At 47.0% G+C, this 13,003-nt stretch overlaps 1 protein-coding gene across 5 annotated transcripts in view; it reads left to right on the top strand.

The window, feature by feature from the left end:
* LOC138566730 (sodium/calcium exchanger 2-like) overlaps positions 1–13,003 on the top strand; it is a 1,535,489-nt gene that overhangs the window by 1,382,572 nt on the left and 139,914 nt on the right. For all 5 annotated transcript variants that reach the window (XM_069644348.1, XM_069644345.1, XM_069644344.1 and 2 more), the window contains one exon: positions 3,518–3,621. In XM_069644348.1, the coding sequence (XP_069500449.1) occupies positions 3,518–3,621 (104 nt within the window). The remainder of the gene's footprint in view (positions 1–3,517; positions 3,622–13,003) is intronic.

Below are 13,003 nucleotides of genomic sequence, written 5' to 3' on the forward strand. Positions count from 1 at the left end.
TTGTTTAGAATTTTATTCGTTGTTTTATTGGTAGCCAGTGTAGTGTTTTCAGTGCTGGTGTGGTGTGTTCTCTTCGGGGTAGTTTCAGAAGCAGTCTGGCTGCCGCGTTTTGAATGCGTTATAGCTTTTTTAGGAGTCGTTCAGGCATGCCTAGGTATAGGCTATTGGCGTAGTCTACTTTGGACATGACAAGGGCGATGATGGTGGTTGTTTTGTTGGCGAACGATAAGAACGGTAAGATTCTCTTTGCCGCTCGCAGGAGGAAGAAGCATTTCTTGAGGAGAGCGTTTACTTGTGGCTCTAGCGTGAGATTATTGTCCATCAAAACCCCCAGGTTTTTTACAATCGCTGAGGGTGCTGGGGTAGTTGGCCAAGGGATGAGTTGATTTTCTCCTCCATTTTTTGTGACGATCATTATTTCAGTTTTGCCTGGGTTGATTTTGAGAGAATTGGAGTTCATCCAGAAGAATACATCGCAGAGGCAGTTTTCTAGCTTTGAGTTTCTTTCCGGGTTGTCTTGTATTTTGAAGATTATTTGTGTATCGTCAGCATAGTTGTAGCAGGTGAGGCAGTGGCTTTTGATGATTCTGATAAGTAGATACAGGTAGATGTTGAATAGTAGCGGGGAGAAGGAAGATCCTTGTGGTACTCTCTCGGGTTGGATTTGAAGGGTTTCATCCATACAGTTTCCGTTCTGTTTGTTAGGAAAGATTTGATCCATAGTAGGGCGATGTCTGTTATTCCAAGTGCTTCTAATCTCGTTATGAGGGTGTCGTGGTCGACTGTGTCAAATGCTGCCGATAGGTCTAGGAGTATCAAGGCAGTGCTGTTGTCCAAGTCTGCGTTGATTTTTAGATCATCCCATATTGGGAGCAGAGCTGATTCCGTTCCTCTCTGTGGTCTGAAGCCAATTTGTGCCTGGTCTAGAAGGCCGTGCTCTTCTATAAACTCTTAGGTCGTTTTGTGTATGTACGTTTCGAGCAGCTTGGCTGTATACGGGATGTTGGAGATAGGTCTGTAGTTGGAGAGGTCCTCTACGTCTCCCGCTGTATCTTTGAGTAGTGGCCTGATGTATGCAGTTTTGAAGGCTTGTGGCACTTTCCCAGTTGCGATGGAATGGTTGAGGATGTTCCTGTGATATTCCACAGGCGTTCCTTGTTTAAGAATTGATTTGTATATGTCTGGTGGGCATGGGTCTTCGGGGGACCCTGAGTGGTTGCTTTCATTCACCAGTTTGATGAATGTCTCCACTGATATTTCTGGAAAGCTTCGTAGTTTGTTTGGGTGCTCCTCCCGGTTGTAGGTTGGGGTTGTGGTCAGATCAGACGGTCTGCTTTGAATGGTTTGTTGGATGTTGGTGATTTTGTTTTTGAAGTTGTCTGCAAGGTCGTTGCAGAGTTTCATGGACGGAGTTGGTGTGTTGTTCCATCCTGGAGGGTTTTTGATTTCGTTTATGATTTTGAAGAGCTCTTTTTGGGTGTTTGGTGCTTTGAAGATTTGGTTGTCGTAGTGTTTCCTCTTTGCTTTTTGTATTTCCTTTTTGTAAGCCCGGTTGTGTTGTAGGAATTTCAGTTTGTTCGCCGTGCCGTTTTGTTTTCACCAATCAAGTTCTAGTCTTCAGTTTTTTCTTTTCATGGTGCAAAGTAATGGGGTGAACCATTTTGCCATAGACCGTTTATTAGAAGAAGCAAAGGGTTTTTCTTTGGCGATGTTGTCTATAGTAGTTAAAATCATGGAATACAGCAGGGTTACCTTTTTGTCCAGGTCATCTTCTTCCATGAATGTTCGGTGTGGTTTGTTTAGCTCCAGGAGTTCGTGCAGGTTGGAGTTTTTGATGGTTCTCCAATTTCTTCTCATGGTTTTCGTTGTTTTGTCCGGTTGATTGTTTGTTAGCCTGGTCATTTTGATTACGAAGGGGATGATGAGGTGGTCGCTCCAGGGTATTTGAATTGGGGGTGCCGTGGTGAGGAGTAGTTTGTTGGCGAAGATTGCGTTAAGTGTATGCCCTGCCGAGTGGGTTGCTCCTTTGACTAGTTGTTGTAGGTTCATTGCTGCTAGTTGGCTGGTTAGCGATTTTTGTATGGTTGTGCTTTCTCCTTCAAACCAGATGTTAAAGTCTCCTAGGACTATCAGGTGATTGTGTTAGATGGCTAGGACGGTAATTGCTTCTGTGAAGGAATCTACGAAGGTTGCATCGTAGGTTGGTGGTCTATATGTTAGTACGAATTTCAAGTTTGTTTTGGATGTTACTGCTAGACGTATGATTATGGATTCTCATTTATCGATGATTAGTGGATCTTCCAGTTTGATATCCAGGTGTTCCTTGTGAATGATTGCCAGTCCTCCCCCTCTTTTGGTTTTTCTGTTCGATTGGACGCATTTGAAGTATTCAGGTAAGCAGTTCTTGAGGGTGATCTTGTAATTGTCGTCTAGCCAGTTTTCTGTTACAAAAAGGATGTCGATCCCTCCATCGCAGAGCAGATCGTATATCTCAGTGGCATGTTTCGACATTGATCTTGATGAGGTTGCAGTGGATCTTATTGGTGTGGTTTTGCTTGTTGGTTGCACCTTATTTTGGTTTGTGGATGTTTGGCTGCGGTGCATCATTGTTGGCATTGATTGGGGTTGTAACTTCTTTGTAGAAGGGCGTATGAGGATAAACGGAGGCTGCATCTTCATTGAGGCGGTCTGCTAGATTGAAAGCTTGGCTGTTCAGTGGTGTTGCTTCTATGTTTGTGCTGGTTTGGTGAAGGTCCGTGAAGGCTTCTTCTTCATTGAATTGGTCAGTTAGGTTCATGTTTGGGTTGTTGGTTATAAGATTTTTGTCGTCGTTATGTCCGGTAGGGCATGGTGTTGGGGGTGTCCTTCTGTTCTTGTGATGTATGGGGTGATGGCCCGACCAATCGCCAAAATAATAAGTTAGTCTTTGTTTTCTGGTAGGACCCCTTCTGTTGTTTCTCTCTCATTGTCCCCAAACCCTACCACTGTATTTATTTTATTTATTTATTTATTTTGCAATTTATATAGCACACCAAGCCCGAGGGCATCTAGGCACCGTTCTTGGCAGTAAACAAAAGATACGGTTACAGGTTTACAGGAAAGTGGCATTGTCATCACTATTAATACATTGGTTCAGGTTATTGACAATGTTACATGGTTGCAAAGTTGCACTGTAGGGGCGCCCTTCCCTTTTGTTATACCACCGTGGGCCCATCCAAAGTCATACCAGTAGTGAATTTTCTTAGTCATCCTGGGAATCGGCCACGCTGCTTCTCAGAATGGGTGTACTATTTTGTAAAGGCACTTGCCAATGGAAACATGCTGGGAGAAATCAGTAGAGATTCACTTAAGCGAGGAATGCTAGAAAGACGTTGCCCGCGTACTGCCCTCTTGCCATCAGTAATGCTCAGTCCTGCCATGCTCTGAGAAGTCAATATGCTCTTGTGGAACTATGTGTGTTAATGGTGACCCCCGTGTACGGCCGAGGCTAATATTTAAAATTTTCCTTCCTGGACAGGAAAATCTTGCAGGTGAAGATTGTTGATGATGAGGAATACGAGAAACAAGAAAACTTCTTCATTGTCCTGGAGGAGCCGAGATGGTTAAAGCGTGGGATTTCAGGTATTGTGTTACAGCATTTTATCGACACACCTAAACAGTAAAATTCCTGTATAACCAACCATACATGACCATATACAAACATAAATAACTCACCACTCCGAATGGGTGAAGATCGCACCAGTAATACGACAGAACAGGATGCGGAATGGGTGTAACATCCGCTTCATGATACGGAATACCTGGTGTGAGTTGCCACCCTTTTCCTAATTGAGCAGAATCTGTCCAATCAGAGAACCGGGAGGAGGGGCCTGTGTGTCAACTATTTTGGCCACACAGGAGGCAGAAATTTCCTGCATGTTCTGAATCACAACATGCCGAAGAGCCTCTTGATTGGCCGGAATGTCCCAAGCTTTAAGCAAATGGTAGATCTTTCCACAAAGTAATGAGTGCGATTCAAAGAGGCTAAATCCATCTCATCTGCTTCTGCCATAGATTTTCCTCCATCTTTACTCGCCACACTAACACTTGTATACCACTGTAGCACTTTCCTCTAGTTATGGACTAGTTTTAGAACATCAAAAAAGAGCTAGTGCAGTGGATGAATGTAAGAGTGATGGAATGAGCGAATAGGTTAATGATCTTCTAGAATTCCTCTATTGTCAATATTAGGACGTGCATGCTGGATGCTGACCCAGCCCTCTGTATATCCAGTGGCAAGACATCCTGATGAAGGCAGGATTTAAACTGGAACAGCGCCCTGCAGTCCTCAGGCATCAGTAGACGTGCCCTATACCTAGCAAACATGAGTATATCAAAAGGTGCGGGCCAGGTCCTGTGCAGGTTTAGAACACCAGGAAGTGATGAATTTGAATTGTTTATTTATTTAGTTGTTTTTGGCGAGTGTTCGTTGATCTGTTAGTCTGTAAGGCCAGGGAGCCAGGTTAGCGTGTTTTTTGTAAGCCTTGGCCTGTCACATTAAAGCAACATTTTCTACTAACTACGAGTCTGGGTATTTTGTGCAGTCAGCCCAAAGAAAAGATGTTATAGGACAAACTGCCCAAGTCAGGGGCACATAGTAAGATTGCATAGGCCCAGTTTTGAGTCACACTATACATGGCTGTCCATTGTAAGACCGCTGGTGAGGTACTGCAGAAAGAGAAGAAGTTGAAATCCTCAGCAAGGGTATAAGCAACAAGACAGTATTATATGTCACACTCTAACTCTAGGGGAACCAGGAAACAATTTCACCTCGTTTTTATGATAAGTATTGTAAGGACACCAGCTAAGAGTAGTCACCTGAAGGCCACCCTAATCTTTGGGCACTGTGCCCAAGTTAGAATGTGGTCTTAACCGTATATGGAAAGTGGTATTTTCTGTACAGATGGATCCAGGAATTTTCCTGCAAGCAGCAGAACATACAAAGGAAGGGCTCTTCCTTGAAGCAAACCGAAGGTGATTACTCGTGCTGTGTTTTCATGCCAACAGAGAGCCTTTTTTCTTGTAGTATGGCGGTCAGGGTGCACGTTGCTATTTGTTTCCACAGGTCCTTTGAACTCTTTGGTGTGGTCTGATTTGAGACGTTCACTACACGTTCCAGGATGCACCTTGGTTTCTCCCTATTTCTCACAGTGTTCAATTGGCACTTATTTATGCTCGGGAACCTTCTCTCCAGGACCCAGGATGGAACATTTATCCTTGTTGCCCCCTCACAGTGATCAGTAGTGGCTTGTATATGCTTGGGAACCTTCTCTCCAGGACCCAGGGTGGCAAATTTATCCCTGCTGCCCCCTCACAGTGATCATTAGTGGCTTGTATATGCTTGGGAACCTTCTCTCCAGGACCCAGGGTGGCACATTTATCCTTGCTGCCCCCTCACAGTGATCATTAGTGGCTTGTATATGCTTGGGAACCTTCTCTCCAGGACCCAGGGTGGCACATTTATCCTTGCTGCCCCCTCACAGTGATCATTAGTGGCTTGTATATGCTTGGGAACCTTCTCTCCAGGACCCAGGGTGGCACATTTATCCTTGTTGCCCCCTCACAGTGATCAGTAGTGGCTTGTATATGCTTGGGAACCTTCTCTCCAGGACCCAGGGTGGCACATTTATCCTTGTTGCCCCTTCACAGTGATCAGTAGTGGCTTGGGAATTTTAACTCTAGGTTTGATGAGCACATTCCTTTTTTTTTTCTTCCGGTGCTCTTTGACTGCAGATGTGCACTTAGGAGCCTTCACTCTGGGTTTGGGTTGCTGTACATTGTCCCTCCCATTCTCACAATGACCCGTGGTTGTTGGCATGCGCTTGCAAACCTTAATTTCAGGTTTGGGATGCAGTGCAATTTTACTTTTCACCTCCCAGCGCTCACTGGTTGCTGGTGTGTACTTGGGACCCCTCACACTGGGTTCCAGAAGCCGGCATGCTTTCGCTTTCATTCTCAATGCTCATTGGTTTGCTGGTAGGCGTGCAGAAGCCGTCACCCTGTTTTTCCAGGATGCAGCGTGGGTCCGCTATCTTGCTTAGGTGTATCGAATTTGGCTCTGTGACCTAGACCCTCACCCATTCCCTCAGTCTGTCCTCTGTGCTCTGGTTGCATTCTGTGCTCCCTCTCTTCAACCGGGTTTAACGCTCTCTGTCTGTCTTCGGGTGCTGCTCAGATGAGTTTCTCTTCCACTCCAGTAGGATCTCTTTGCCTCTTGGCATACAAGGCTCGTCAGCATCTCTCCACCTATCCAGGAGGACCTTCCAACTGGTGCTGCGTATCAGAGAATCCCTCCCCCTCTAGCAGGAACGCCTCCTCCTGATCTTCCAGTGGCTTGCCTTGCTTCCGCCAAGTCGCATTTCTGATCACATGATGATGGATATGGCAAACGGTCTGCCCAAGATTGTGATTTACGGACTGTAATGGGGCTACTTCACTACACATTAAATACCTAGCTTACGGGTACACATTCATGAAATTAAACAGTTCCCCCATTTGAAGTGAAACTATGTTAAGCCCACACTGTATGCATAATTATGACTTTCCTATATTTGTGGAGTACTTTGCCAATTCAAACGTTTGTGTTATTCATGCACAATATACATATTTTGGGAATCTGAAGGACATCCTAATATGTTTTTGTGGAATTTGCAAGCTACAATTAGAATAGATCCGGCGGACCATGTTACACCCATCACTGCGGTGCAGCTGCAGTTGGCAAACTCTTGTGTCATACCCGCCTCTACTTACCTGATGAGAATGAAAGAGCAAAGAGCGAACATACCATGTACAACCATAGGGGGCCTGGTTGCAGAATCACAATATGTTGGTAGAGGTTTCTGAGAGGGTCAGAAAGTAGTCAATGCAGTTATTTCTGTACTGAAGGGGAAAAGACCTGAGCTAACTCTGACGATTTTTCTGTGAATTGATTCATTTAATTTGAAATATTAAAGTTCAAATCTCCATTTATTTGCTCTTGGCCCACCTTCGAGCTTTATGCGGGAATATAGCCGTATTTAACATTTGTTCAATTATGTACAAGGGAGTTGTTTGTCGGCATCATGGGTGAGGACTGGACCCACAGGAGATCTAGAAAGTCATGACAAAACCTATTGATATGATATGATATGGCATTTGTAACGCGCCTATACACAAGTGTTTCAAGGCGCGACGAGGCAGGGAGGGGGGAAACAAGGGGAGGACAGACAACGATCCTACTAGGCCAGGTGTCATTCAGATCGCGCAAGTGCAGGGGTAGGGGGAAGGGAGAAGTGCAAGGGGAAGGGGAGGGGGGAAGTGCAGTACAAGTAAATAGAAAAAGATAAAAAAATAAATAAAAAGGGCCAGCTGGTGGCAAGTGCAGGGTAGGTGCAGACAAGTGCTGGGAAGGGGGTGCTGTAGGGATACAGTGACAGTCCTGCAGTGCAGGGGTTGCCAGGGAGGCAGTGCAAGTGGAGAGTGGCTGGGCCCAGGACCGAGGTCGGTGAGAGTGGCCCAGTTGCAGATTCAGTGCAGTTTCAGTGAAGAATTAGCAGGGGAGAGGGAGAGAGAAAGCAGAAGCAAAGAGGAAGGTTTTGAGGTGCTTCCGGAACCGGAGATGGTTCTCCTCAAATTTCAGGGAGGCAGGAAGGCTGTTCCAGAGAGAGGCCCCTGCCGCGGAGAGAGATCTACCACCAGCTCGTTGCTTCGAGAAGCGGCTGACCATGAGGGAGTTGGAGACGGATGAGCGAAGGGCTCGGGAAGGAAGATATTTAGGAAGAGAGAGTTGAAGGCCTTGTGGACAATGCAGAGGGTTTTGAACTTTATCCTCGCAGCCACTGGGAGCCAGTGTAGAGATTTCAGTCCTGGAGAGATACGGTCCCTGGGCTTGAGGCCAAGGACAAGTCTCGCAGTTCTGTTCTGGATGAGTTGCAGAGGGCGGAGAGTGGAGGCAGGCAGATTAAGATAGAGGCTGTTACAGTAGTCCAGCTTTGAGACAGTGAGCTTCTGAGGGAAGGAGAGGAAGGGAAGAATACCTCTGAGGAGGTGCAGCTGGTAGTGTGACTTCTTAGAGACGTCAGATATATGAGGAGAGAAGGAGAGATGACCCCGAGGTTTTTTGCCTTGCAGGTAGGAGCAGGAAGAGGGCCAAGAGAGGCCGCCCAGAGAGCTGCAGGGAAGGAGGGAGTGGGTGTGCCGATGAGTAGAATCTCAGTCTTACTGGCATTAAGGCAGAGGTCATTGGTGGCACACCATTCCTGGATAGCAGACAGATAGTCAGAGATGAGGGAAGGAGAGGAGGAGGCCGAGGGTAGCCTGAAAATGAGCTGGGTCTCATCCGCATAGAACTGAAAGTTGGGGCAGAGAGCGGCGATGCGGTGGGCAAGGAGTGCCAGATACTGGTTGAACAGCCAGGGAGAGAGATTGGATCCCTGGGGGACACCACAGGTGGAGAAAAAGATGTCAGAGAGGAAGGACTCCAGTTGGACCTGGGAGGGACGATTGGAGAGGAAAGATGTCAGCCACGCCAGAGCCTGACCAGTGATACCCAGGTTATCACAGAGACGGTTGAGCAGGATGGCATGGTTGACAGTGTCAAAGGCAGAAGAGAGATCGAGCGTAATGAGAACACACAGAGTGTTGGAGTCGAGGTTCAAGAGCAAGTCCTCACGGATGTTCAGGAGAGCAGTTTCCGTGCTCTGGCAGCTCTGAAGCCAGATTGATGGTCATGAAGACTACCAACAGATTCAGCATGGAGGTTAAGCTGGGAGATGGCCAGTTTCTCCAGGAGCTTGCCCAGGAAGGGAGTGATGGAGATTGGGCGATAGTTAGCCGGGCGGGAGGGGTCAGAAGAGGGTTTCTTAAGAAGAGGGTGCACAACGGAGTGCTTAAGGGGGGATGAGAAGATTCCAGAGGCGAAGGAGTGGTTGCAAAAGTCAGCCAGGGCAGGAGCCAGGCCGATGTGGTCCTTGATAGTTTTGGAAGAACATGGGTGAACGTGTTTAGACGAGACTTTCATAGATCGGACTTGTCTGGAAACCTTGTCAGCAGAAAAAAGGGGAAAGGCAGAGAAGGAGGGAGGAGGGGTGGCTGCAGAAGGGCAAGAGGAAGAGCCGGGAAGAGAGGGAGGGAGGTGATAGGAGGAGAGTGAGGGCAGGATGTCCTGAGTTTTAGAGATGAAGTGAGAGGCCAGTGCAGTGCAGAGGGCCTGGAAGGGAACAGGAGAGGTAGAGACTGCAGCAGGGTTGGCAAGCTCCTTGCAGATTTTAAAGAGTTCGGCCGAGTTGTTAGATGCTGCAGAGATGCGGGCTTGGATAAGGGCTCTCTTCCTGGTGAGAACGGAGAGACGGTATTGCCTTTGGAGCAGGCGGCAGGCCAGTTTGTCAGAGGATGAACATGAAGCACGCCATTTCCTCTCTTTCACCCTGCACTTGCGTTTTAGGGTGACGAGATCCGAGTCATACCAAGAGTTACATTTGGCTTTGGGCTTCAGGCGGATTCTCATGACGGGGGCAAGGATATCAAGAGTATCAGATATAGCAGAGTGGAGCATGGAGAGGGCTATTACTTGCTCAACACTAGGATCTTTGTCCTGCCTCTATAGTGGCGTAAAGGATGGGTACATGGTACACATCAGGGATCAGAAGTAGCAACTGCAGGCAGATGGAACAGAGGAAAACAATGTCGGGGATATGGGAGGTAGGGCCAGCAAGCTAGTAGAGCAGAAGCTGCCAAGACCAAAGAATCAACACACACAAGAACTTCAGGCTTAGCAAGCAAAGCCACATGGAGTAAAAACAGAAGCTTTATATAATGAATGCCCCTCTACAATCCCATCATGTGCTTGAAATCAACCAATCTGCGAATAGACAACAAAACTCAATCAAGGACACTGGAAGCAGAGAAAGAAAGCAATGCAACATCCTCCCCAGAACTACCAACACTGAATAGACAATCCATTAGAACTATACAGCAGACTGTCTCCCTAGGAGGACGTCCAGCAGCACCACTAGGGCCGCGCAGGGTGCCAGAACCCAATCAGCTATTACTAGAGGGTTGGTGGGAAGACCTAATGGTGAAGAGGCCAGAACCAAGTATGGGCAATATAAGCCCCATATGAGGTGGAAGATAAAAGTAGAACGGGCCAAGAGATAGACGCGCGAAGAGCTATCAGAGGTCAAATAGTGTGATGCCATGGCGTGTGACAGCCGTGAAAATCTGTGTGGGAACAGTGCTCTGATGTGTGATGTGAAAGTACGAGGGCTGGCCCAATGCATATGAGTGCTGCCTGCACCCTTGAAGGCCACCTTGTCAGACAGGTGGAACTGCCGCGTGGTATTCAGAGAACTTCCAGTAGCCCCATCAATCTCAGAGTCCGGAGACTTGTGAAGGGAAGTCGGAGAACAGTATTGGAAGGCCCTGATGGCACCCCAACCAACCCCTTATTGAATGTTTATACCGAGTAATGCAAGGTGGTCCTTTCTAGTGCCCTTTTCCCACTCTGGTGGCCACACTGTTTGAGGCTGTGTAGCAAAGAAGGGGTCTGGGACTTGTTAGTGGGATAGAGGGAAAAACTGGCATGGAACCAACCTGGGGTATCCATGGGCCCAGACAGGGAGTACCTCAATCCTGGTTGCAGGTCTGGTTCGATGGGTTTCTTGGTAACAATTGGCCATTAGTTCATCCAGAGGGCAGTGCCCACAATCTGGTATATTACAGTGTCAGAATACCACAATCCATCCACCATGTGTGTGGATGGATACAGAAAAAGTTGTGATATTATTTACTTCCTGACTGGCCTCGTTATCGGCTGCATATTTAGCACCTGACAAAAAGGAAGCATGAAGCAGCCATGATAGACCTGGATTCTTCCAATCCATCAAAAATAATAACAGTGATTATGATAAGGATAACATGAATGTTTAATCTTACATAGATTCCTCCCATTTCTAAAGCGCTGTCATAACAGGTGCTATTATTACCTAATTTAATGGCATTCAGTTTATCAATCTCGGAAGGATGGGGTTTTAACTTTCAAAGTGCATGCTGCTCCCATGTCTCAGTGGAGTGTTTAGCTCTTGAGCTATCAACATAAAAAAGATGCAGTCGTACAAAGGTAGGAGACATCTTTGAAAGGTAACCCACCTTTACCATCAGAGGTTAGGTCCAAGCCACAATAGCCCGATCCATATGCATTGATCTATAATGCCTTTCAATGTAGGGCGCTGGGGACAATGACCAGGACCTCCTCTGCAACTTAGACACCTGCTCTATCTTGCCTTTGCTCTGTGTCAGGAGTTCATAAATAGAAGAGATGCATGTGGTCTGTTATAATTTCCACTAGAGAACATTCACCTTAGATGTGCCTCTCTGACAGCCATGAGTTCCTTATTGAAAATAGTCTAATTTGCCTAGGAAGATGACGCGAATTAAGGGTAGTATACCCCAGGATGAAAAACTATGGTCTTGGGGGGTTCTTGCGAAAAGGCTGTCCCAGTGTTGTGGTCTGAGACATCCGCCTCAACACAACACTGTCGCATTGATCCACATGTTGCATGCTGCATGCAAGCGTAGGGACAATCGACTCGAGCTAACTCAGATGTCAAGTTTTGTTTGAGCCCTGTTTGGAAAATGGCAGCCGGCATGGCATCATTCCACATTATTGAGGCTACATGAATTTCAAAACGGGAGACATAAGACATCAGGTAGCTGGTTTCTTGGGGAGGAATAGCAGCTCATTCTCCACCAGTTGTATATACAACCACCCATTAAAGGTGATTCAGAGTTTTGAGACAGTATGAGTAGCTGCGATCATGGCATCTCTCATGAAGTTGCTGGTTAGGTATATGGCATTGCTTGTCAACGGGGAATACAGCATGCCAGTGGAGGAATTGCAACTGGCAAAGCGTATGCAACACTTGAACGTTCTGCAGATCACCATTCTACCATTCTTGTGCAGGCATGGTTCCCTACCATCAAGAAGCGGAAAGTAGCGATGAAGGTTTCATGTGTTACTGCCTTTTCGACACCCTAATGTTCTATTCTAGCCTTCCCATCCACCTACATACATAAAGCTGTGTTGTCTGCTTGGCGGTCCATCAAACCATATGTACATCAGAAATTGATTGTGCGAATTCCATGAAAATGGCCTCCATATTGGAACTTTATTGGGCCTCTCGCGGCCTGTGCAATCTGTCAGTTACCTGGCTTAAGTCACTCACCAGAGATGAGTTGTCAGCATTGCCAGTAAGGCCCAAGCCCCAATGAGTTCCAGAAGATCACGCAGAGGCCCAATACCTGTCGTAACCCAGTATGTAGGACCTGGCTGTACGGTGGTACACAGGTGGAGCATATCATACTCCACAAGGGTAAACGGGGCATGGCAGGCAGCAGCAGGAACAACAGAAACGCTCTCCGTCAGTGAACACCCCAGCTGGACCAGCAAGCAAGTGCAGCAGAGGAAACACGGACCAAAGGATTAATGGCCATAGCCTTTGGCAAGAGCCCCACCTCCGTTTTCAGAGTAATGAGTACAGCTTCCTTAATAGGTGCCTTCACGAGTTCGGTTGTGTGTTTTAAACCATGTACCCTCAAAGAGACCAGACCCCCTAACCCAGCAAGAATACAGGAATAAAGATGGGAAACAATTAAAAAATATCAGCAGAAGTAAAGGAAAATGATGGGAAATCCATTACAAATATGCAACGACCTGCCACCATAGAAGAACACCAGGGATATCACTAGTGGAGCGCTGCGCACGGGTTGCCAAACGACCGCTCTCTTGCAGACAGCTACTACATACAGGAGAACTGAGGGACATCTGGAGGGAAATGAGGCAGAAAAGCCTTGTGTCTTATGGGAGCTGTATGCATAGCAGTGGCGGCCTGTCACTATGAGGGAGGGGTGCCGCCCCCTGGCTGTAACGGTTTATTGAGAAGCCACCCTCAACACAGTGAGTTCCTTCTCTCACCACTTGGGTGGTTAT

This window comes from Ambystoma mexicanum, chromosome 2p (assembly GCF_040938575.1).
Source record: "Ambystoma mexicanum isolate Mex_15411 chromosome 2p, UKY_AmexF1_1, whole genome shotgun sequence".
NCBI lineage: Eukaryota > Metazoa > Chordata > Amphibia > Caudata > Ambystomatidae > Ambystoma > Ambystoma mexicanum.